The sequence below is a fragment of the Mobula hypostoma genome, chromosome 23 (genome assembly GCF_963921235.1).
Source record: "Mobula hypostoma chromosome 23, sMobHyp1.1, whole genome shotgun sequence".
In the NCBI taxonomy this organism is placed as follows: domain Eukaryota; kingdom Metazoa; phylum Chordata; class Chondrichthyes; order Myliobatiformes; family Myliobatidae; genus Mobula; species Mobula hypostoma.
In genome coordinates, this window is record NC_086119.1 from 19,690,833 (window position 1) to 19,716,721 (window position 25,889).

Genomic DNA, 25,889 nt, shown 5'->3' on the forward strand with positions numbered 1-25,889 from the left:
CCATTTTTTAGCCCATTTTTCCAGCTGGTCCAAGTCCCTCTGCAGGCTCTGAAAACCTTCCTCACTGTCTACTACACCTTCAATCTTTGTATCATCAGCAAATTTGCTGATCCAATTTACCACATTATCAACCAGATCATTGATATAGATGACAAATAACAATGGACCCAGCACTGATCCCTGTAGCGCACCACTAGTCACAGGCCTCCACTCAGAGAAGCAATTCTCTACTACCACTCTTTGGCTTCTTCCATTGAGCCAATATCTAAACCAATTTATCACCTCTCCATGTATACCTAGCAACTGAATTTTCCTAACTAACCTCCCATGCGGGACCTTGTCAAAGGCCTTACTGAAGTCCATGTAGACAATATCCACTGCCTTCCCTTCATCCACTTTCCTGGTAACCTCCTTGAAAAACTCCAATAGATTGGTCAAACATGACCTACCACACACAAAGCCATGTTGACTCTCCCTAATAAGCCCCTGTCTATCCAAATGCTTGTAGATTCTGTCTCTTAGTACTCCCTCCAATAACTTACCTACTACCGACGTTAAATTTACTGGCCTATAATTTCCCGGATTACTTTTCAATCCTTTTTTAAACAATGGAACAACATGAGCCACTCTCCAATCCTCCTGCACCTCACCTGTAGACAGCGACATTTTAAATATTTCTGCCAGGGCCCCTGCAATTTCAACACTAGTCTCCTTCAAGGTCCGAGGGAACACCCTGTCAGGTCCCGGGGATTTATCCACTTTAATTTTCCTCAAGACAGCAAGGACTAATTCCAATTATAAACTAATTCCAACTGCAATTCCAAACATTAGGAGATGTGGACCAGGGGTCACCAAAATGCCTGTTTTAGGTGAAGAAGACCTATTTCCTCTTATTAAGGGTGCCAGTGCTCTTAACAATAGTCCAACAGTTTCATCATCACTGCGATCAATATTAGCTTATCATTCTGGACTTGATTTAGTTGACTTTAAATTCACATTAGTGAGATTATATTTTAGACCACCCAACAGTCAGTGGGAATTAGAGGAGCAAATAAGTAGAGATTGCAGACTGTCACAAGAAACATTGGGTAATAACAGTAGGTGATTTTAACTTTCCACTTAATGACTGGGACTTCCAAACTGTAAAAGGGCTAGAAAGGATAGAGTTTGTCAAGTGGGTTCAAGATTTGAACACGTCTCCTAATCAACAGATTTTAGAAGTGATTAACTTCACCACTGCTTTATCATTTTCTCTCATTCTCCTTATCTAGTCATGGTCATAGTAATACTTTATTGATCCCGAGGGAAATTGGTTTTCGTTACAGTTGCACCATAAGTAATTAAATAGTAATAAAACCATAAATAATTAAATAGTAATATGTAAATTATGTCAGGAAATAAGTCCAGGACCAGCCTATTGGCTCAGGGTATCTGACCCTCCAAGGGAGGAGTTGTAAAGTTTGATGGCCACAAGCAGGAATGACTTCCTATGACGCTCTGTGTTGCATCTCAGTGGAATGAGTCTCTGGCTGAATGTACTCCTGTGCCCAACCAGTACATTATGTAGTGGATGGGAGACATTGTCCAAGATGGCATGCAACTTGGACAGCATCCTCTTTTCAGACACCGACGTCAGAGAGTCCAGTTCCATCCCCACAACATCACTGGCCTTACAAATGAGTTTGTTGATTCTGTTGGTGTCTGCTACCCTCAGCCTGCTGCCCCAGCACACAACAGTAAACACGATCGCACTGGCCACCACAGACTCGTAGAACATCCTCAGCATCGTCCGGCAGATGTTAAAGGTCCTCAGTCTCCTCAGGAAATAGATACGGCTCTGACCCTTCTTGTAGACAGCCTCAGTGTTGTTTGACCAGTCCAGTTTATTGTCAATTTGTATCCCCAGGTATTTGTAATCCTCCACCATGTCCACACTGACCCCCTGGATGGAAACAGGGGTCACTGGTGCCTTAGCCTAATGTCACTTTATGTACATACAGTGTACACTTTATAAGCTAACTTATGTATGTATATTTATCATGTTTTTATTATTATTGTGTTCTTTATCTTTTGTGGGATTTTTTGTGCTGCATCAGATCCAGAGTAAAAATTATTTTGTTCTCCTTTACATTAAACTACCTTGAATCTTAGAAGTACCAGCCCTATGTCATAGCCACAAAACTTCTATAGCTCATATAGATCTTTCCAGTAAAACCAACCTGCCTGAAATAATGGAGCTGAAATTCCTGTGTTTTTGTCATTAATAACCTACTAAGTGCAGTACACGAAAAGAAAACTGCAAAACAATTTTCCTTGCAGTGTGTTTGATGGGTGATCAAGGAATAAATGAAAGACTGCACCCAACAGGGCGGACAAACAACCAGTGTGCAAAAGACAGCAAACTGTGCAGGTACAAAAGAAAAATAAATAATGATAATAATAAATGCGGAAATAGTCTGTACCAAAGGTGACTCTGAAAGGAAATGACTTTATGACTCATATTCTCAGTATTATTTATTTAACTATTTGTCCCTTTTTTGTCTTTCGAAATTTGTCTTCTCTTGCACATTGGTAGTTTGTCAAACTTTGTGTGTAGTTTTTCATTTATTCTTTTGTATTTTTTGCTCTGTGAATGCAAGAAAATTAAACTCATGGTAGTACATGGTGATATATATGTACATTTGTACTTTGATAATAAAGTTACTTTACTTTTATATGGATAAGAGGATTGCTGAATTGTTGTAGTGTGTGGATATCCAGCATCATAACAGGGAGGTCTGAGAGGTGCCTTATCGCCGAACAGTTTGGTAGGGTGAAACCACTCAGGTGAAGGGAAGCTGACACTAAAAGCAAAGTAACTGGCAGAACATGCTGCCATGTGCTCATGTCACCACCAGCAGCTGAAAGCTAATGAGGGCCAAATATGGTCATGTTAGTAGGCATTACTCATTAAAAGCAACATAAGCAAACATTACCAAATGTCACGAGGTTTAACAAAACTATGACGCACGGATTAAGAAAATGTGACAACAAGAACGTTGTTTGGTTTCTCACAATGTTGCCTGATTGGTGGATTAAACCTAAGACCATAACCATATGAGACACAGGAGCACAATTAGGCAATTTCGCCCATCTGATTGATCATGGATGATTTATTTTCCCTCTCAACCCTATTCTCCTGCCTTCTCCTCAGAACCTTTGATGCCCTTACTAATCAAGAAATTATCAACTGTTCTAAATATACCCAACGACAGCCTCCATAGCTATCTGTGGCAATTAATTCCACAGATTCACCACCCTCTAGGTAAAGAAATTACTCATCTCTTTTCTAAAGGGGCATCCTTCACCTCTTAGGCTGTGCCATCTGGTCCTAGACTCTCCCAATATTGGAAACAACCACATCCACTCAATCTAGGCCTTTCAGTATTCAATAGGTTTCAATGGATCATCTAAACTCCAGCAGAGGCATCAAACGCCCCTCAGATGTTAACCCTTTCATTCCTGAAATCATTCTCGTAAGCCTCGCTCAGACCCTCTTCAATGCCAGTACATCCTTTCTTAGATATGGGCCTAAAACCTCCCTCAATATTTCATATGTGGTCTGACCAATGCCTTAAAAGCCTAACATTACATCCTTAGTCTAGTCCTCATGAAATGGATGCTCACGTTGCTTTTGCCTTCCTCACCATAGATTCAACTGCAAGTTAACCTTTAGGGAATTCCATACTTGGACTTCAAAGTTCCTTTGCACTTTCAATTTCTAAATTTAATCCCACTTAGAGAGCAGTCTATGTTTTTATTCCTTCTATCAAAGTGGATAACCATACATTTCCCTGCACTGTATTCCATCTGCCACCCAAAGAGAATTTTACAAAGGGTCGTCTTTTGTTGTGACGTTTCCTATAAGCAATGTTTTAGGACAGCTGTTAGGATGGAAGGATTGGATGTTGACTTTAGTAGGATGTTTCAGCCTGGGTCCCAACAAACATCGTGTTTTTCCAGTGCCCATGTTCACTGAGTCAAAGGTTCGAAGTTTCATTTATTATCAAAGTATGTATGCAGTATACAACTCTGAAAATTGTCTTCTCCAGATAGCCACAAAACAAAGAAAACCATGGAAGTCATTCAAAAAAAAACACCAACTTCCCCACACAATAAAAACAAATCTCACAAACGGCAACACGTTCATCAACCCACCCCCCTCCCCAAGGCAGAAAAAAATCAAACAAATGGGAACTAAAACATCTAAACACCCCCCCAGGCAAAATAACAGATTGTGCAAACAACAAGAACATCAAGCCCCAAGTCCGCACCCCACCCCGACCTTGCACAAAAAAAAATCTAACAAATCGCGCTAAACAGCAACAAGAAAGAACAGGCGAAAACACAGAATATAAAAAAAACGACAAACTGAAAGACTCCAGTCCAATCTATAAATCATAGAACTTCGGTCATATCCTCTGACAGCATCGAGGGAGAGAGAGAGAGACCACTCGAATGCAGAGGCCTTCCCTCGGGAGCAGCAAGCGATGGGCTGTCACACACAGACACCGTCCCCCAGGAGCAGCGAACAAGAGTCACGGTAAATCCCCTAATGTGAAGCTTGGGAATAGTAGGGTGGCAACGAGCGGTCACTTGGAATACTCAGCTGCGGATCTGCTTTGGTGGGCTGCGCTGATATGATCTGTCCCATTAACGATCATCTCTGGGACGAGGATACTGCAAGTGTGTTGGTGTGAGAGATGGTGTTCGGGCCTTCCGTGGTCAGAGGTGGTTTTTAACTGATACAAGTGCAAGTTCATTTCTCAGCCCAAATCCTTACACTGAAAAGCAAAGATATGCAGATCCCAAAAATCTAAAATAAAATTAAGAAATGGTGGGAATACTTGGCAGGTCAGGCAGCATTGACTGCAGACCATTTCCCCCTCAATGGATCAAGGATTAACGAACTTTATTCACCATATATATTTACATATATTAGGAATTTGCTGTGGTGTGCTGGTCAGGATGCTTCATGCAACAAAAAAACATTCAATAATTATAAAGAATAAAGCATTATATAAAAAAATAGAGGTTTAAGTACAGATATGGAATAAAATATGCATTAATACATAAATACTGGCACGTATTTTCAATATAAATTTTATTATAGGAGTGTTTTAAAGTGTTTACAGTGCAGTGCAGTGACACAGGTAATGGTTAGAGGGGATGGGGGAGGCTGACTAGAATGGTTGATCAGATTAACTGACTGGGGGGAAACTTCTAAAATGGAACAGCATTTCTGTTTTAATAGTCATATAGCACTTTCCAGAAGGGAGTTTTTGGAAAAGGCGATTTGCAGGGTGGGTATTGTCCACAATGGTTTTTCCTGCCCGCTTCTTGTTGCTGGAGACATGCAAGTTCTGCAGCGATTGTGGATTGCAGCCAATCAGCGTTTCTGACCTGCCGAGTACCACTAACGTTCCTGCTTTTTCTTCATATCTGTGCATGGTTCAGTTCCTGCTTCCATACAACACAAGGTTCCTTATCAGAGAGCTTGTGACCAAACTAAAACTTAAGAGTATGTTTTATTTAAGTCATTTAAACTTCACTATTCAGTCCTCAGACTTAAGCCTCAGACAGTAATCACATTCAAGAACTTGAAACCTTGGAAATATTTTCTACAACATAATTACTTTACATTGATATTTATTTGTAATGGTGCTTTGCTGCTTTTCTGCTAAGAGCTTGACAGGAAAATTAGCTTTTTAATAAGAGTATACAGAAGTAAGTTTGATCACAACCTCTCTGATAATGCATCCTATGTCATATTAAAGTAGGAACTGAACAATGCACAGATTTGAAGAAAAGCAGGGATGTTGGATGCATCTGTTGAGGGAGAAACTGTCCACAGTCAATGCTGCCTGGCCTGCTAAGTTTTTCCAACAATTTTTTCTTTCATTTTAGATTTTTGGGATCTGTAGACTTTCACTTTTCGGGGCATGGATTTGGGATGAGAAATTAACTTGTGTTTATTTCAGCTAAAAAACACTTCTAATCATGGAAGACCCAAACACCATCTCCCACAACAACAATGAAAACAAAACAAACTCAGTGTCCCAGTGGATCGAGATGTCCATTTCAATTTGGAGGACATGCAGCCAGCTCCACTCATCCAGGCAGACATTCTATTCAATGAATTTTCCGAGTATTCATCCACACTCTTTAACCAGCACAACCAAGATATGCAATACAACAGAGTTCGGACATTATTTTTAATCAGAATTCATCTTCTGGTGTTGCCTTGATTAGCGGCAATAAATAATTGCTCAGTGACGTGATTAATGCCCTGCTGTGCAGATGTAGGCAGACAATACAAATAGAAAAAAAGGTTGCAGGTGTGGAAGACATAAAGAAATTGCTGTACAACTATTAACTAATGCAATTCATCGTTCAATTTGTTTTTAATGAACTTGTGATTTAAGCTTTGTAATGCTTAAATCTCTCTCTCACGCGTGATGGTGAGAGGGTTTGCTGCCAATTCTCGAATCAGAGAATTTTGGATTAAAGCAATGCTGCAGACTGTAACATTGGAAAAGCAAGCTGTTTCTCGGTCTCCCCCCTCACTCTGGAAGAGGTGACACCACTCTCTCTCCTTGTTAGAGAGAGAGAGACAGACAGAGACAGAGACAGAGACAATGAGAGAAAGGGAGAGAGACTATGGCACGTCGTAGTGCTGGGTTACAGACTACAGGTTTTGACGGACCCAGATCATGGTATCTTTGAGTGTTTTGCTATTGTTTGCTTGGTGGTGGTGGGGAAGGTGATGCTTCCTGCTGGGACAAGAGGGGGGAATTGGGGGGGGGGCGGGTTTGATGCTTTTGATGCTACTTGTGTTCGGGAAGGGAGAGGGGTGTTTGGGGGGTTCTAATGTTTTTTTTCTGTCATTCATTCTCTGGGGTTTTTCTTCTGTTTCATGGCTGTATACTGTATACATTCTCTGATATTAAGTGGAACCACTAAACTATTGATGTGTTTTGATTCTACAAAGTAATTTGAGATTGATTTGAGCAAGAACTTTATTATATATCAATCCCGATTCTACAGAACACTGTACGTATAAACAAAACCTCAAATGTGACATCCCTCAACTGCCTTTACCTGCATAGTTGACGACACAATAAGTGATTATGATGAGCGTCCCCAGGACTATTGCTATAACGCTCAGTAATCTGGCAAGATGCCCCAGTCTCCTGGCTCCATCCGTGTCCCCTTGTTGTAAGCTGTTTCTGGACTGTTGGAAAATAAAACAGACATTAGATATATGTTATATAAAAATACGTTAAAGAGTGAATAAGCAGCAGATTCTGCAAATGCTGGAGGAACCCAGCAACTCGGGCAGCATTAATGGAAAGAAATAAACAGTTGACGTTTCGGGTGGAGACCCAAACCGTGAAGAGCTGTTTTGCTAGGTACAGCAGCTAAACGGGATGTTAAGCAAACAATTACAGAAAGAACTGGTACAGATTTGAAAATAAAAGGAAGCCTTAGAAAACAAATAAAACACAATTTCAAACAGGGATCCTCATTTTACTTTAATACAGATATTATTGCATAAAACTATAAAAGATCAGGAATGGTGATAGCCCACTAATAACATGACAGTTATTATAATTTTTTCCAAATGACCCCTTCCAAGGGGGAGTCTAGGATCAGAGGGCACAGCTCATAATAGAACAATGTCCCTTTCGAACAGAGATGAGGAGGAATTTCTTTAGCCAGAGGCTGGCGAATCTGTGGAATTCATTGCCACGGACAGCTGCGGAAGCCAAGTTATTGGGTATATTTGCGGTAGAGGTTGATAGATTCTTGATTAGTCAGGGCGTCAATGGTTACAGGGAGAAGAGAAGAGAATGGAGTTGAGAGAGATAACAAATCAGCCAAGATGGAATGGTGAAGCAGACTTGATGGGCTGAAAGGCCTAATTCTGCTCCTATGTCTTAAGGAATAGCAAAAGGTTTACAAAACTGGTAGATTATTTCTGAGAAACTTTGAAATTAATGAAAGGAATAGACATACCTCATGGATACAGTATTATTAAATTCTATTAGTGATGCATGATGCTTTCCAGACTATTATAACTGTGTTGAAATTGTCCACTTTTTTTCTGAAAAAGATTTTAACCTAAATGGTTTGAAATGTCCTACAGGAGACTGGCCTGAGCTCTGCGCTGTCATTCCCCTGTTGATTCCTTGTGTACAGAGCTAGCGGAGGTACAGAGCTGGAACACCTCTATGGTTGGCTGAGTGTCCCTGCTACCGTTATTGTTTATGCGGCATATCTTAGCTCGAACGAACACAGGCATGCTAATCATCAAGTCACTTTCGCGTTATAATTAGATTTCAATTTCTCGGAGATCGTCAGGTAAAGGACCAACAGAGGTTTAATCAGCTCACTTTACTGTTATAAGCCCTGGAATTTTATAAATATGAACCAAAGTTTTAGGTGAAGCCTTTAAAAATGAAGGTTGCCGTAGAATATTTCTTGAAAAGGCTGGACCTACTTTCCCAGGAACGCTATTTTTGACAACTAAATGACTCAGCAGACTAGGTGTGCACAGTTCTTTCATGCATAGTTTTACAATTTCGATCCAGCCTAGATCTTCTGGATGAAGGTCTTGAATTGTAAAGAGTCTTCGGTAAAATGAATGTATCCACTGGCAAGCCATTGCCCTCATGGGTACCGATTCATGCTATTAAACTTTGCAGCAAATCAATCATTACTTGATCTCAAGTAAGGAATTGGTATTTTTGATAAAGGTAAAATAAATGCCATGCTTTTGTGGATCATTTTGGAAGCATTATTAAAAAAAACCTGTCCTTCTTCTAGCTTACACAAGGACTATGTTAAGGACAATGTTTGATAATAAGATATAAGACCATATGAACATAAAACATAGGAGCAGAATTATGCCATTCACCCCTTTGAGTCTGCTCCACATCCCACCCTATTCTCCTGCCTTCTCCCCCGAACTTCAACACCCTTACTAATTAAGGATTTATCAACCTTTGCTTTAAATATACCCAATGACTTGGCTTCCACAAGTATCTGTGGCAATAAATTCCACATATTCACTGTCCTCTGGCTCAAGAAATTCCTCCTCATCTCTATTCTAAAGGGACATCTTTCTATTCTGAGGCTGTGCCCGCGGGTGCTAGACTCCTTTGCAATTGAAATCATCCTCTTCACATCCAGTCTATACCTTTCAATGTTTAATAAGTTTCAATGAGATCCCCACCTCATTCTTTTGAACTCCAGTGAGTCCAGACCCAGGGCCATCAAACGCTGCTCATACATTAACCCTTTCATTCTCAGAACTTCCCCCATTACATCCTCTCCACATCCACTCTATTTTGGTCTTTCAATATTCAATATGTTTCAGTGAGATTCCCCCTCCCCATTCTTCTAAATTCCAGTGAGTACAGGCCCAGAGCCATCAAATGCTCCTCATACATTAACCCTTTCATTCTCAGAATCATTCTCGTGAACTTGCTCTGGACCCTGTCCAATGCCAGCACACCTTTTCTTAGATAAAGGCCTGAAGCTGCTCACAATACTCCAAGTACAGTCTACCAATGCCCTATAGAGCCTTAGCACTGCTTCCTTGCTCTTATACTCTAGTCCTTATGCAATGAAAGGCAACAAGTACAAATGAATACTAATAAATACCGGAAGAAGCTGCAGAAGATCGTGAACACGGCGCAGCACATCACACAAACCAATCTTCTGTCCTTGGACTCACTTTGCACTGCACGCTGAAGGAGCAGTGCTGCCAGGATAATCAAGGACACGACCCACCCAGCCAACACACTTTTCGTCCCTCTTCCCTCCGGGAGAAGGCTCAGGAGCTTGAAGACTCATATGGCCAGATTTGGGAACAGCTTCTTTACAATTGTGATATGGCTGCTGAACTGATCCTGACCCGGATCGGGGCTGTACCCTCCAAACATCCGGACCTGCCTCTCGGTTTTTTTGCACTACCTTACTTTCCATTTTCTAGTTATGATTTATAATTTAAGTTTTTGATATTTACTATCGATTTGTACTCCAGGGAGCGGGAAGCGCAGAATCAAATATCGCTGTGATGATTGTACGTTCTAGTATCAATTGTTTGGCAACAATAAAGTATAAGGTATAAATATAATTTTATCTCTCAGTACTGACATCCATCACATTGATATGCTGGTATCATGATGAGATATGGGTATCACAGTAGCATAGTGGCTAGCACAACGGTTTACAATACCAGTACCCCAGGTTCAATTCCCACCACTGCCTGTAAGGAGTTTGTACATTCTCCCTGTGAACGGGTGCTCTGGTTTCCTCCCGCAGTCCAAAGATGTACAGGTGGGGAGGTTAGTTGGGCATTGTAAACTGTCCTGTGATTAGGCTCAGATTAAATCTGGGGATTGCTGGTCCGTGTGGCTCAAAGGGCCAGAAGGGCCTATTCTGTGCTGCATTTAAAAAAAATACTCCTTTGGAGTGACCATTTGGGTTCTCCACAGGTTTTCTGATTTCTCATCATCCTAAAGATAGGCATTTACGTTCAATGGCTTCAATGTGGTGTAGGTTAGTGGCAAAGAAAAACAAAATCAAAGGGGAGTTGGTGGACATCTATGTTCGAAATTACGTTGCAGGAAAATGGGGAAATAAAGAAAGGGAGAGGGACTGATGGGACAGCTCTTGGGACCTAGCACAGAGTCAATGGGATGAGTGGCCTCTTTCTACACGGTTGGAAGTTAGATAGTTCCTCCAGAGCACTGTCAATCCAACAACTTGGGCTTGACAGCAGGGTTGGCCATTTTGCAATAAGGTCAATCTGTGCTCGTCAGCAGTCTGTTTTCTCAGCCAAACATTCTTGAAGCTTTATGGAGTTTCTGCACAAGTTAAACTTGGTAAATAAAGGACAATCTTGCACCATCTGAAGAAAAAGCATGGGCATAAGTCACCTCTCTGATCTCTCAACTGCGAATGGGATTTGTTGCTATCAGGCAGTCTAAATCCTTGTAAAAAAAAACGATATCGGAGGTCTTATGTCATAAACACAAGTGTAGCAGTGTGTTCTTTCTACAAGATGCACTGCAACAACACACCGCAGTTCCTAAGGCAGCACCTTCCAGACCCACGACCACCACCATCTAGAAGGACGAAGACAGCAGATCCCTGGGAGCACAACCAGTTGGAAAACCCTTCTCCAAGTCACTCACCATCCTTGACTTGGAAACATCTCACTGTTCTTTCATTGTCGCCGGGGCAACATCATGGAATTCCCTCCCTATCAGCACTGTGGGCATACCTACACCTCAGGGACTGCAGCTCATCACCACCTTCTTGAGGGCAGTTAGGGATGGGGAATAAATGCTGGCAATGCCCACATCCCATAAATGAATAAATTAGAAAGACAGATTCTGGAAATCCAGAATAGCACACACAAAATGCTGGAGGAGCTCAGCAGATCAGGCAGCATCTATGGAAAAGAATAAACACTTGATGTTTCAGGTCGAAACCCTTCGTCTGAACTGGAAAGGAAGGTGGGGGGGAAAGGGAGAATAAGAGAGTGGGGGGAGGGGAAGGAGTACATGCTGGATGGTAATAGGGTGAAGCCAGGTGAGGGAGAATGCAGATGGGTGGGGAGGGGGCAGGGGGATGAAGTGAGAAGCTGGGAGGTGATAGATGGAAAAGGTAAAGTGCTGAAGAAGAAGAAGAAGAAGAAGAAAGCTGATAGGAGAGGAGAGTGGACCATGGGACAAAGGGAAGGAGGGACACCAAGGAGCGGTGATAGGCAGGTGAGGAGAAGAGAAGAGGTAAGAGGAGAGCCCGAGTGGGGAATGAAGAAGAGGGAAAAATTACTGGAAGCTAGAGAAATCATTGTCATATGAGTTTTAGAGCCCCACAAAAAGAATTTTGTTTTTTGGAAGGGGTGTGGTATTATGTTTGGCCAAGGCATCGCGTATTCCATTAGAGATTAAATCAGGACTGAATGATGCCACGAGTTATTAAAGTAAATCAATATGCATTCATTAATGTAATATCACTTGAACCAAGAGGTCTGGTTTCACGGTTTTGCATTTCCTTGCAAATTATTACAGATTGGACAACAGCTACGGATCTGCATTAACAGTTCTGTTGGAGAACTGCATTTCACCATAACAATAGCTTAAGTAGAGGCCATTCTATTAGACTGCAGCAGTCTTACAGGAGGTATTCTGCTTGGATAAAAAAGATTATGGTTACTCTTGTAAGAACTTCATTCCACCTCAGAATCACTGACTTACTTCATTGTGCGATCTGACGTTGGAATGATCAACAGATATATTGAACAGAAATGATTAATTTGGGAGGTAATACTGGGCTTAAAGCAGTGTTGTTTACACTGAAACTGGCTTGCCAGAGCCAAGATTAACTCCCAGCTTCACAACATGATCCCTGTTGAGCTAAAATCCCCAGTGAACCCAAGGGCATTTTTTTTCATTATTGCTTACCATTGCAATTAGCATAAAATGTAATATTAATCAAGATGTAATTAAGCAAAAGTCAAAGCTTTTTTTAAAAAAATTATATACAAGGATATGTTTTATTCAAATCACAAATTTTAACTAAGTTGTCATTTCTGCTCACTATATTTTCCTCTCAAGGGAACTCAAGAACCTGTAGATGCTGGAAATCTGAAATAAAAAGAGAAAATGCGGGAAACACACTTGTTTGTGAACTGTGGATTGTTTTAGACTTATGGTTTTTATATTCTGTGTTCTTTATCACCCGGTCCTTTTCTGTTTTGTTGTGAGAGAGGAGCTGGTCTTAGGGGGGGTTGATGTTCTTGTTGCATTCTGTTAGTTTTTTTGTGCAGGGGAGAGTTTGTTTGGGGGTCGATGTTCTTGTTCCATTTTGTGCAGGGGAGTGCAGTTTGGGGTTGATGATCAGGACGCTGCTCTTTTTTGTGCGGGGGAGGGAGAGTTGGTTTGACGTTTCTCTCTGAATGACTTGTATCTTCTTTCTTTGCCTTGTGGCTATCTGGAGAAGACAAATCTCAGATTTGTATATGGATACATATTTGATAATAAATGAACCTTTGAACATCTGTGGACAGAGAAACAGAATTAACATTGGAGAAGAATGAAGAACCTTCAACTGGAAACATTAATCTCAGTTTCTCTGTCTACAGATGCTTCCTGACCTGCCGAGAATTCCCAGCATTTCTCATCATTGGTTCTGCCTCTTGGGGAACTTAATTGCTTGACATAGCTCCAAAAATAATGACCAGCCTTTAAATATCTTACAGACTTGCTGTGCAAGTACCATCGGTCGTTATCATGTTCATTGAGGACATCACAACTGCATCTTCAGATGCATATCGAAAAGGACAAGGCACAGCAAACAGGAACAATAGGTCTAGCCTGATTTGTCTCCCTGTTGTGGAATATTGAGGTTAAATGTGGTCCAGAAGCTATAAAATCCTGAAATGGGTAATCCCATCAATTAGAAATTATCCTGGAAGTTTACAAGGCAGAGCAAACATTATCTGTACATTTACACAAGCTAACCTCATCTTATTTTCTGCAAACCAATATACTGCCTCACCAATAATAACATTAAAAGAAACTATAAAATCTAAACAAGCACTTTTATTGGCAGCTGAGGACCATACAAGGCACTTGCTTTTCTCCGTATATTTCATTTTGAATTTTACTTTTGTCAAAGTTATTCAACCAGAGAAAGCCCCGAAATATGCAAACATCTGAGCGACAGATTTATTTCTAACAGAACCTCAACAAGGTTTAGATTTATGGTCAGTTTATCAATAAGAGATTATATTACATTTCAAATGGTACATCCTTTTGACAATGGGTGTGTCAATCTGCACTGTACACCTGCCGGATGACATGTTGTTTTTTAATTTCTCTTGTAATTTGAATCTATAAACCAGTCATATTGTACCTTTGCTTACCTTCGCTCCCTTTGAAATACAATGTTGATCTATAAGCAGCTTTTTGTAAACTGAATTGCAACCATCCAAGTTAAGATAAAATCAATAAACCATTTGCAAATTTCCAAATTTTCATAATTTCTACCTGTTAATTCCTAATGAAAAGAACTAATGAACCAGCCAAAGATTCTATACTTAACATTTCAGAAGGAAAAGTGCCTGAAGTAGTCATCCAATCCTATTTATGACAACATATTTTCATTATTGGAAAGGCTAATGCGCATTTGCTATCTTAAGGCTTGGCTTCAGCAATTATTAATGAATATTCCCATTTCTGCCATGGATATTTAATTTTGTGGAAACCAGTGATATTGTCCTGAGCCAGTCGAGCATTTTAACAATCCAATGTCTGCAGGGAAAGGGATCACTGAATTAAAAGTAATTGTTGATTGAACTAAGAAATATACCCTGTCTGTGGTGATTATTGTGAGATTGGAAAACTGACTCGCTCCAAAATAGCTCGAATCATGGACCTAAAAGAAACAGAATTTTAGGGATGGGTACAGGTAAAACCCACAAGAATTCTTTTTTTGCTAAGCTTTCTCTCTCTGTTGTGGAATACTACAAAAGAGAGGGCAATAGAAACCTATTTTTACAAGGCAATGATATTAATCAATGAACAGTTAGTATAGGAAGGGTTGCCAGATCTCTGCAACTCAAAGTTCTTTACGCATTTGTTACCGTTAATTGTTGAATCAGACGTTAAACCTGAGGAGGTGAAGGATAATTAAAACAGCAATATGGCTAAACGGTCACAAAAAAAAGAATCAGAATTATGCTCTGTCCTCCAATTTTTAATTGTAGAATTGTGACACCTACGATGGGTCCCAGTTAAGCCACGACTGGATTTTAAAATTCTCTTTTACTTTCAAATCCTTGGTTTCATCTCTCTCTGGCTATTATCTCCTCCAGATCTATAACCCTCCCAAGATATTTCAGCTTCTGAACCCAATTACTCTACAACTGTTAATGCTCCTACAGCTGACACCTTCCTGAGGCTCGGAATTTCCTCTGCCACACCCTAAAGATGCTCTTTAAAACAATCTTTGACTGAGGTAACCTGTCCTAAACTTAACACCATCATGACAGGCAAAGCTCTGTTTTAAACACAAGAAATTCTGCAGATGCTGGAAATCCAAAGCAACACCCACAAAATGTTGAAGGAACTCAGCAGGTCAGGCACTATCTATGGAAGTGAATGAACAATCCATGTTTCCAGTAGGGAGCTGTCTTTAGTGGGAAGATGCCAGAATAAAAAGATGAGGGGAAGTGAAGAAGGATAGCTGGAAGATGACAGCTAGAGAGTGAGATAGTTGAAGCCAGGCGGGTGGGAAAGGTAAAGGGCCGAAAATGAAAGAATCTGACCCGAGAGCAGAGTGGACCATAGGAGAAAGGGAAGGAGCACCAGGGGGTGGTAATAGGCAGGTGAGACGAGATAAGAGGCCAAATTGGGGAACAGAAGGATGGGCGGGGAAGTTTTTTAACCTGAAGGAGAGATTGATATTCATGCCATCAGGGTTGGAGGCTACTGAGAGGAAATAGAAGGTATTGCTCCTCCACCCTGAGGGTGACCTCATCGTGACACAAGAGGAGGCCAAGGACCTACATGTCAGAACGGGAATAGGAAATGGAATTAAATTATTGGGCTCCAGGGAAGTTCTGCTTTTGGCAGATGGAGCTGAGGTGCTAATTTAGGGGAACTGCATATATTGTTATTTAGCATACCAGATTCAGGAGACTCCAGTACTATTCTTTTCCACTAAAAGGTAGCCCGGCGCTGCGTTCACCCAGTCAGGTCGACAAGAAGTGACGGTGGGCTGAGGATCGATGGATGGAATGGGCTGGGACAGGGCGGGTGCTCCCTGTAAACTGTAGAAGAATGGAGAACGACTCTGGATCATTTTTAGCAGCCGTAGGCCAGACCTTGACTCCCAAGTCACGGTTCTTTGATGCCAGATCAGTGCCAATTTGCCTGTAGCAGAAATGGGTGCCTGGCTTGGTCTTCTATCGGGAAATGTCCGATTGAAGAGTCTCAAAATCTGAGCCAGGGGTCCCCAACCATTTTTATGCCATGGACCCCTACAATTAACCGAGGTGTCCGTGGCCCCCGGGTTGTGAACTCCTGGCCGAAGGGAACCAAGAACGAAAAGCGTCAGGATCCGGAGAGCTGTGGGCAGAGCCGCCAGCCCGAGCTCGATCTCAACTCATCCTCAAGGCATCGACCGATCCGCGGGCTCTCATTTTATAACTGCCGGCACAGAGATATCAAAAACTCAGCAACTCGCGTGCTGGCAGCGGTTCAAGTCTCCCTCCCGACAGTGAGAGAGACGAGAATATCCCTGCGTCTTTTTGACAGTGGAAAGCGAAATAAATACAAAAAGTACTGGAAGCACTCAGCGGGTCAGACAACAAATGTAGAAAAAGAATCAGAGAATGCTTCGGGTCGAAAACCTTTCGAGGAGCAGGTCTTCTGTCTGAAAAGACAACTCTCTTTTTCCACATTGGCTACCTGAATTGCTTAGTTTTTTTCCAGCATTTTCCACTTTTTTTTAAATTTCAGATTTCCAAATTCAATTTTTAAAAGGCATTTTCATTTGGAAAGCAAAAGGCGCTTGCTGACGAGTTTATTCACCGAATTACTTTCCATTCAATGCTTTACTTAATAAAAGGTTTTTAAGGAAAAGTGATTAAGGACTAGGGCTGGAGGGGAAATGTATCTCCCGTTCGGGCGACTTTCTCCACAGTTTAAAGTGGGTAGCTTTATTTCCCCCGGTAATGCGGTCTGTTTCTGGACCGGGACACCCGATAATTTTCTTACTTGAAGACTGGTGGGAACTCAAGAGTTGGAAACTGTTAAGGGTCGCTGTGTAGTTAGAGAAATCTCTTGGTAATCCCTCTGTGGTCTGGACACTCCGGGGGAACCCACTGAGAACTAACTTTAAACGCTTCGAGACTGCCCTCGAGAGCCGCCTACTGCACTTCGTTTCTCGCCCGTGTGCAGTCTCGCAGTCCCACATCCTCCCTCACGGTCAACAAGATGTGCACGGGTTTTCCCGGCTAAGCACAGACCCCGCCACGTTATCGCCTCTTCACCAAAACTTTAGTAGGGCAGCGCACAGGGCTTGCGGTCTGCACGAGGAGCATCACAAGCGTTCTCCGGTGCCGTGCGATCCAACTTTTACATAGCCTCATACTAAGAGAAATCGTGCTGGACACTCACCATGATAGAGTAGACGAGCGCCACAATATTGATGGGCCACATCGGGCAGAAACAGCTGAGGATGGCCAGGATCAGGTAATCCCTGGGCCGGGACTGGTCCCGGGCACTGCCTGTACCAGTGGACGATGCCCTTCCCACGCTTAGCCGGGACGGTGAAGTGGGTGTGGCGCCTATTTTAGACATTGACTCCGAGGACATGTACTTCATGTTGTGGCCATTGGGCTCGGCCTCCAGCTCCTTGGCGTCCGGCAGGCTAACAGTGAACGACTTGGAGTTCTTGATGCCATTCCCCAGGCTACCCTGCGATGTGCTGAAGAGAAGCTGCTCCGTCTCCTGGTGATCCTTCGGTAGAGCCGAGTCCCCAGATCCACCCAAGTTCTTCTCAAACTCTACGTCCGTGTTTACGGCCATCGTTGCTCGCTGCACGGGTCTCAAACGTGCTGTCACAGTTTCATCCTCGGGAAGGGGGCAAGAGGGAGGAAACGGAGTGATTAAACAAACATGCAGGTCATTGAAATGGTGAGGGTGGGGGGACGGGCAAAAAAAAGTAGATGGCGAGGTAAGGGGTGAAGATTCCCGCCTTCCCACAAGCGTATCCGGCCGCCGCTCTCCTCAGTCTAACAGTGCCGCCCTCTGCGTGGACACACCGGGCTCCCTCGCACCAGACGAACCCAAGCAGATGTGGTGGGTTGGTCCAGTCTTCCTCCTCAGAAACAGCGCTCCAATCTCCCCAAAGCTGCAACGTGGGCACATCTATCCCCTCTCCACTTGCGGAATTCCACGCACTTCTAAGACAATTTTTTTTCCCCCGAAAGAAAAATAATCGGATCCTGCGCTGACGAGTGAATAGAATTGACTCCACGTGCCCCTCTTCCCTACCTGCCTATGAATGCCTTTACCCGACAGGCAGACAAGGCGGTCTGCCGCCTGCTCATTCCCTCCGCCGCCAGACCTTGGGGAATGCTTGCATTTAAAGCGTGCTTCTTCCCGAGTCAGGCTCTGTATCACGCGTCCTCCTCCTTCCACTCGCTGCACTATGATTGCTTTCTACATAATTCATACAATTGTATTTGCAGAGCCACAGAATTCCATTAAAAATAAGATGATCGATATTGCAAGTAACTCCGGCTAATACTTTCAGATGATCAGGCTCCGTTTCAAAGCGATCGTTTGAACCGTATGCAACAAAATCAAGGGAAACACACACAAAATGTTGCAGGATTAAGTTGTATATATGTGTACTTTTCAGAGTTTATACACTCGAGGTAATTAATTCCAGGTCCATTGAATAGAATGATAAATGTGCTTGCTTGTCAACGAATTGTTTTCGTTTAATCTGACTGGTCACTGTTTAGGATTAAAGTTGTACAGATAACGGTATTCAAATTTAACATTTAAGTACAAGATTGCGACACCCGTAGGACTAATTAGAATCGACCTCTGAGATTTCTTACTTTGATTGCAACAGGTCCTTCCTGTAGAAAATTAAAATGGCAAATTGTTCCATTTGATGGTTTAATCCCAACTGTTTTGCCAGATTTTGATCTATGTGCAGAAAAGCAATAAAATCATCCTCCTTTGCTCTGCTTCCCCTGATTTTCTAAACGGGGAGAAAATTCAAGAATCGGAGGTACAAAGGGACCTGGGAGCCCTTGTGCAGGATTCCCTAAAGGTTAACTTGCAGGGAAGGAAGGCAAATGCAATGTTAGCATTCATTTCAAGAGGACTAGAATATACAAGCAAGGATGCAAAGCTGAGACTTTATAAGGCAGTGGTCTGACTGCACTTGGGAGTATTGTGAGCTGTTTCTTTCCTCTGCGTCTGTAAGGAGATTGCTCACCCCGTGACTGCATGGGTTTCCTCTGGATGATCTGGTTTCCTCCCACAGTCCAAAGACATACCGGTTGGTGGGTTAATTGGTCATTGTGAATTATCCCATGATTAGGCTAAGGTTAAATTGGGGATTGCTGGGTGGTGTGGCTTGAAGGGCCTGTACCTCAATACAGAAATAAGTAAACAAGCAAATAAAATATATACTGGCATGTTGAAAGGGGTCCAGAGGAGGTTCATGAGGATTACTCTGGGAATGAAAGGGTTAACATCCTGCTTGATTGCTCTGGGCCTGTACTTGCTGGAGTTTAGAAGAATGGTGTATGTGCAGGGGGGAACTTATTGAAACTAATTCAATATTGAAAGGCCTAAATACAGTGGATGTGGAGAGGATGTTCCCTATGAGTCTAGGACCAGAGAGCACGGCCTCAGAATAGAGAAATGTCCATTTAGCATGGAGATCGGAGTAAGTTCTTCAGCCAGATAGTGTTGGAATTCATTCTCATGGATGGCTGTGGAGACCAAGTCTGACTATATCTAAAGCAGAGGTTGATAGGTTCTTGGTTAGTCAGAATGTCAAAGGTTATGGGGTGAAGGCAGGAGAATGTGGGGCTGAGAGGAATGATGGAATGGCGGAGCAGACTCGATGGGCTGAGTGGCTTAATTCTGCTCCAATAGCTTACGGTCTTACAATCTTACTCCAAAGCATTTTATCACCTTGCTCTGTTCCTTTGGATTCGCCTCCTGCCTTCCTTGAACCGAATATCCCATCCCCTGACCCTGCCTGAGATTCTCCTACTTGTTGTGTCCCACCATCTCTAAGTGTTAGACCAGGTTCTGTTGGAGAAGCTGGGAATTTCAGAGTGCCCTTCATCAATACCCATTCCATGGCTTCTTCCATACAACTGGCCAAGAGTGTCTGCCCTTAAATTTTAACTCTGCTTCTCTTCCTTCGGGTGACGTGCTGAGTTTTTCCCAACATTTCCTGCTTTTCTGTTTCTGATTTCCAGCATCTGCAGTTCATTGCAAAGGTGCTCAGAGTGGTTTGAAATAACTTCAATTTATATGGCAATTTTCTCGTTGCCTGAAGTAAAATAATAGTTGTTTTGCATATTGCTGCGAGCCATTTTGTACAAAGCAGGAGCCCGTGCAAGAAAGTGACCATAATACAAGGCTGGAACATAGAAATGGGAAAATGAGAGCGGGAGTAGGCCACTCAGCCCTCTAACCTACGCTGAGATTCAATGCAGTCATGACTGATCCTCTAGCTCAATCCCACATTCTGACTCCTTCTTCATATCTTTTGATGCATCTTTTGAAATCTGTCCACCTCCTCTTAAACATCTTCAGCAAGTGGTCTTAACTGCCTAAGTGGCATAGAATTCCACATATTCACCAATTTCTGAGAGAAAACATTCTCCCTCATCTCATTCCTAAAAATATTATTGTCTGTCCTGGAATTATGACTGTTTCTAGACCCTGCAGCTGAGGGAAACATTCTCCCTTCTTCCAGCTTGTCAGTACTTTGCACATTTCAATGAATCCTTCCCTGATTCTTCTTAACTCTAGAGAATATACAAGCCTTGTCGAAACTGTCTGGAAATATCTGGGAATACTCCACAGGACAATTGGCATCCACCATTGGAGAAAAAGGCTTCATTCTTCACAATTCTGTACTGACAAAAGGCCTCCTGTCTCAAGCATTATCTCTAATCTATTCTACATCTCTCTCTTAACCACTCCTCTCTGACCTGCTGAGATTTTAGCTGAGGGAGAAGTATTAGCCAACACACTCACTGTGATGAAAATCATGCCAAGCGATCCTGTTAGTCTGACGTAGCCTTGGCTTATCATCTCTGCTGACAGAGCACCATGTCTCAATGGTGCACTGACTCTAAACTTGTGTAACCTGCTAAAGCTTTTCATGAAGCTTGAACCCAAAACCTTCTGACGTTAAGCAGAGTACTCTCAAGAGGCCTCAGTAACAGAAATATAATCGTTTATGTTTGAACAATACACACAAAGTACTGGAGGAACTCAGCAGGTCAGGCAGCACCTAGGAAGAGGAATTAGCCAATGATGTTTCAGGCTGAGACCCTTCATCAGAACTCGAAAGGAAGGGGATAGAAGCCAGAATAAGAAGGTGGGGGAAAGGGGAGGGAGTACGGGCTAGCAGGCGATAGGTGAAACAAAGAGTCAGAGGGCAGCAGGGATCGTGAAGGCGTGGGGGGGGGGAAGCAGTGAGAGAGGTTCTCAGTAAACCCCTATCAAAGAGAAAACTCAATCTTCTGCTGGGTTTGCATACTTCAAAGAGACTTAGTAGTGGGTCTGCAAATCATAAATACAAGAGATTCTCCAGATGCTGGAAATCCAGAGTGAAATGGAGGAGCTCAGCATGTTAAGTTGCATGTAAGGCAGGGGTTACCCATCTTTCTTATGCCATGGGCTCCTACCATTAACTGAGGGGTCCATAGACCCCAGGTTGGGAACCCCGATCTAAAAAGAGGAATTACAGTCAATGTTTTAGGTCGAGACCTTTCATCAGGACTGGAAAGGAAAGGCCTTCCTCTCCCCCACTCTCACCATCTTACTCCGGCTTCTTTCCCCTTCCCTTCCAGTCCCGATGAAGGGTCTCGGCTCAAAATGTTGACTGTTCACTCATTTCCATAGATGCTGCCAGGCCTGCTGAGTTCCTCCAGCATTTTCTGTGTGTTGCTCTGGAATTCAGGCATCTGCCTAATCTCCTGTGTTTATGGTTTGTTGCTTGAGCATTTTTCTCCAGAAGGACCATCTTATTTTCTTTAAAACCAATTTGGTTCCAAACAATTTCTGTCTACATGAAGCACTTCTGAGCGATTCAAGCATCACCCAAATGGGAGGAAAATACATTCAGCTTTGGTTCAATTGAATTCTGTTCAGAATATTTCAGTCATTGGCAATGGACCTGAACTGTTTTCTTTGGTTACTGTATATTTAGTATAATGCACATCTCTTCCCCCAGCCTTCTTTCTGTATTTAGTTCCTGCTGACGTGTTTGATTCAAACTTAAATAGAATGATCATTGTATAAGACTAGTTTATAGCGTTCCTGGATCATCGTTTGTTTGTTATGTGCCGTGTCGTATGATGTAGGCACTCATGATCTTTCCATGATCATATCATTCTTGGCAAATTTTTCTTCAGAAGTGGTTTGCCATCGCCTTCTTCTGGGCAGTGTCTTCACAAGATGGGTGACCCCAGCCATTATCAATACTGTTCAGAGATTGTCTGGCCTCAGTGGTTACATAATCAGGATCCTGGATCATACCAGAGTTGCAAGTGCTGCATTTTTACCGGTCACGCAGAATCGGCTATCTATTCTGCTGTCTAGAGGGAAAAAGATGTTGGGGGTGGGGGGGAGACCTTCTCTGGGGTGGGCTGCAGGTGGGATTGGTGAAGGAAATATCTCCAATGAGATACAGGAGACTTAGTGAGAATGAGATATAGCCGTAGCCGTGGAAACCTAGAGAGAAGGATACTGCTCTCTTGGCCTACATCATGCATCTTGAGGTGCAGTTGGCTGGGAATGCGTTGGCACAGATAGTAGAGCTGCTGCCTCCCATAATCCAATGTCACAGGTTCAGTTCTGAGCTCCGGTGCTCTCTAAGTGGAATTTGCACTTTTTCCATGTGACTGCATGGTCTTCCCTTGGGTGCTCCACATTCCAAAGACATGCAGGTTGGTAGATTAATTGGCAATGGTAAATTCCCGCTAGTGAGTGGTAGAATTTGGGGGGATGGTGATGGGAATGTTGGGGGACAGGGAAGTATAAAATGGGGTTTATGTAAATGAGTGCATGATGGCTGATACAGAGTCGGTGGGCCAAAGGCTGTATCACCTCTGACCCCAAAGACATTATTCACCTGGAAGTGCACGGATTAATTTACAATGATTGTGTAAGGCCAAAAGCTGAGCTCGCACATAGGCAAAATGCTGAGAGATATGGGGAGGAACAAATCTGCTAAAGGAACTCAGGGTTTGAGCATCATCTATGGGAGGGAAAGAATTGATCTCGCCTCTTCGCTCTCAGTCCCAAGGCCAGGTTTAGATCCAAAGTATCGGCATTTCTCTTCCTCCCACAGATGTTGCTCGACCCATTGAGGTCCTCCGGCTGATTGTCTGTTGCTCCAGATTCCAGCATCTGCAGTCTCTTATGTCTCCAAGATATGGGGAGGCTTGGGTGGGACATTGACTCATCTGGGTGGGGAAAGTGATTGATTGGTACTTGGAAAATCCACAATATGAAACAGCCCACCCTCTGACTTACAGTAATCACCGTCAGAGGAAATCCATCAGTATCTGAAATTGCTTTTGTAACTGGAATCTTCATTTAAAATTAAGAAGCTGAAAAGGCTGTTTCACATTAATAGAATCTCATTAGCCTTGTGTGGTCAGCAAATACAAAGATCCCAATATTTCTTTGAATCTCAGCTATTGTCACTCTACCAGAAAAGAACATTTCTTCTGCATGCACACTGCTCATATTGTCCTGATGAAGGGTCTCGGCCTGAAACGTCAACTGCGCTTCTTCCTATAGATGCTGCCTGGTCTGCTGCGTTCACCAGCAACTTTGATGTATGTTGCTCATATTGTGATCCTTGTTGTTACTTTGGCACTTGTTCAAATTTCCTGTTCGGATTTAAAGTAAAATTAAGTTCCCTGAAGGGCTGTGCTCTGCTGGGTAGTACAAACACACTGAATGTTGGAAGAACTCAACAGGTCGGGCAGCATAAACAGGGGAATAAACAATCGACGTTTTGGGCTGAAATCTCTCATCAGGACTGAAAAGGAAGTGGGAAGAATCCATTTTAAGAAGCGGGGAGGGGAAGGAGTACAATTTAGAAGATGATAGGTGAAGCCAGGTGAGGGGGGAGGTAGGTGGGTGGGGGAGTGGGTGAAGGGAGAAGTTGGGAGGTGATGGGCGGAAAAGGTAAAGGGCTGAAGAAGAAGGAATATGATAGGAGAGGAGAGTGGACCATCTTATTTGATCAGTTTTTCAAGGCTCAGAAAGGGCAGAGTTTAACAAAAGACTTTTGCTACTACAATTCAGTGAGTTCTTTGGGAAGTATTGTTGTGATCTGAGGAGAGAAATGGTTCTGACTTGAATAGACTTTATGATTCCATAACCCGCAGCTTTCAACATTACTCCCTCAAGTCCTGGTAGAAGAGACTGTGACTACCATATTTATGCTTTTGTAACATATACTTCTATCAGGTAGCCAGTCAGCCTATGATAGTCCAGTGAAAACAAGCTTATCTAACTTCTCCTTATAGTAATACTCCCCAGTACAAGCAACATTCTAGTGAACTTCTTCAACAACCTCTCTTAAACATCTACTATAGTGTGCTGATGTGATTGGCACACAATACTCCAAATATGGTCCAACCAAAGTGTTATATACTGTAGTTGTAACATGGCTTACCTTCTGTAATGCTGAACGCCCCTACAAGTGATAGCAAGCATGCCATATGCCTTCATTAGCACCACTGGTTACAGATCTCCAGTCAGAAATAAAGCACCTCTCCACCACTCTGCTTTGTTGTCTATGACCAAGCAAATTTTGGATCCAACTTACTAAATCACCAACTACTGCTCTACTCTCATCGCTTATCTTTGTCACCCCCTCAAAAAACTCCATAAAATCTGTGAGACAGGACCTCCCTCACTCAAAGCCTTGCTGGATATCCCTAACAATTGCTTTTCTAAATGTGAATAAGTTCTTTCCCTAAGAATTTTCTGCAGTAATTTCACAGCCAGTGATATAAGGCACACTGGTCTGTAAGTGTATAGGAAGGAGAATGGGGTTGAGGGGGAAAATAAATAATCCATGAACAAATACTGAGAAAAACTTGATGGGTCAAATGGCCTAATTCTGCTTCTACAGTATGTCTTATGGTCTTATTTCCTGGATTTTCCTTTTTGTTTGACTTAAACATTGAAACAGCATTGGTTAATCTCCAGCCTTCTAGTATCTCATCTATGACTGAACAAGATACAAATCTCTCTGTTGAGGCCTAAGCAATCTGCCCCCTTGCATCTCTCGGATTTCTGAAATAGATCCCATCAGACCTTTGTGATTTAACCACTTTAACATTTTCAAGAGATTCAAAATCTCCTTTTATAATATATGGTTATATAAAATTGGATTGTTATATGGACAGGAAAGGAATGGAGGGTTATGGGCTGAGTGCAGGTCGATGGGACTAGGTGAGAGTAAGCGTTCGGCACAGGCTAGAAGGGCCGAGATGGCCTGTTTCCGTGCTGTAATTGTTATTTGGTTATATGGTTATATCAACATGTCCTAGAATGTCAACATTCCCCTCCCAGATCTCACGTCAATGGCGAATATGATGGTAAGTACTCATTATGGATCTTGTCCATTTCCTTTAGATGCATGCATAAATTCCCTCCTTTGTATTTGAGTGGACATACCCTTTCCCTCTTGCTCCTAATATGTGTGAGGTGGTTCATTTTGGTAGGTCAAATATGATGACAGAATATAGTATTAATGGTAAGACTCTTGGCAGTGTGGAGGATCAGAGGGATCTTGGAGTCCGAGTCCATAGGACACTCAAGGCTGCTACACAGGTTGACTCTGTGGTTAAGAAAGCATATGGTGCATTGGCCTTCATCAATCGTGGGATTGAGTTTAGGAGCCGAGAGGTGATGTTGCAGCTATATAGGACCCTGATCAGACCCCACTTGGAGTATTGTGCTCAGTTCTGCTCGCCTCACTACAGGAAGGATGTGGAAACCATAGAAAGGGTGCAGAGGAGA

General features: G+C 42.6%; 1 protein-coding gene across 2 annotated transcripts in view; it reads right to left on the bottom strand.

Annotated features, from left to right (window-relative positions):
* The window catches only part of trarg1a (trafficking regulator of GLUT4 (SLC2A4) 1a), a 37,235-nt gene extending 19,072 nt beyond the window's left edge, over positions 1–18,163 (bottom strand). The window contains exons 1-2 of one of the 2 annotated variants that reach the window (XM_063030978.1): positions 17,244–18,163; positions 7,141–7,273 (exon numbers count right to left, since the gene is read on the bottom strand). In XM_063030978.1, the coding sequence (XP_062887048.1) occupies positions 7,141–7,273; positions 17,244–17,654 (544 nt within the window). In that variant the 5' untranslated portion in view covers positions 17,655–18,163. Of the gene's footprint in view, positions 1–6,113; positions 7,274–17,243 lie in introns of those variants that run through there. The other variant, XM_063030977.1, reaches the window with a different exon arrangement.
* Between the last annotated feature and the right edge of the window lie 7,726 nt (positions 18,164–25,889).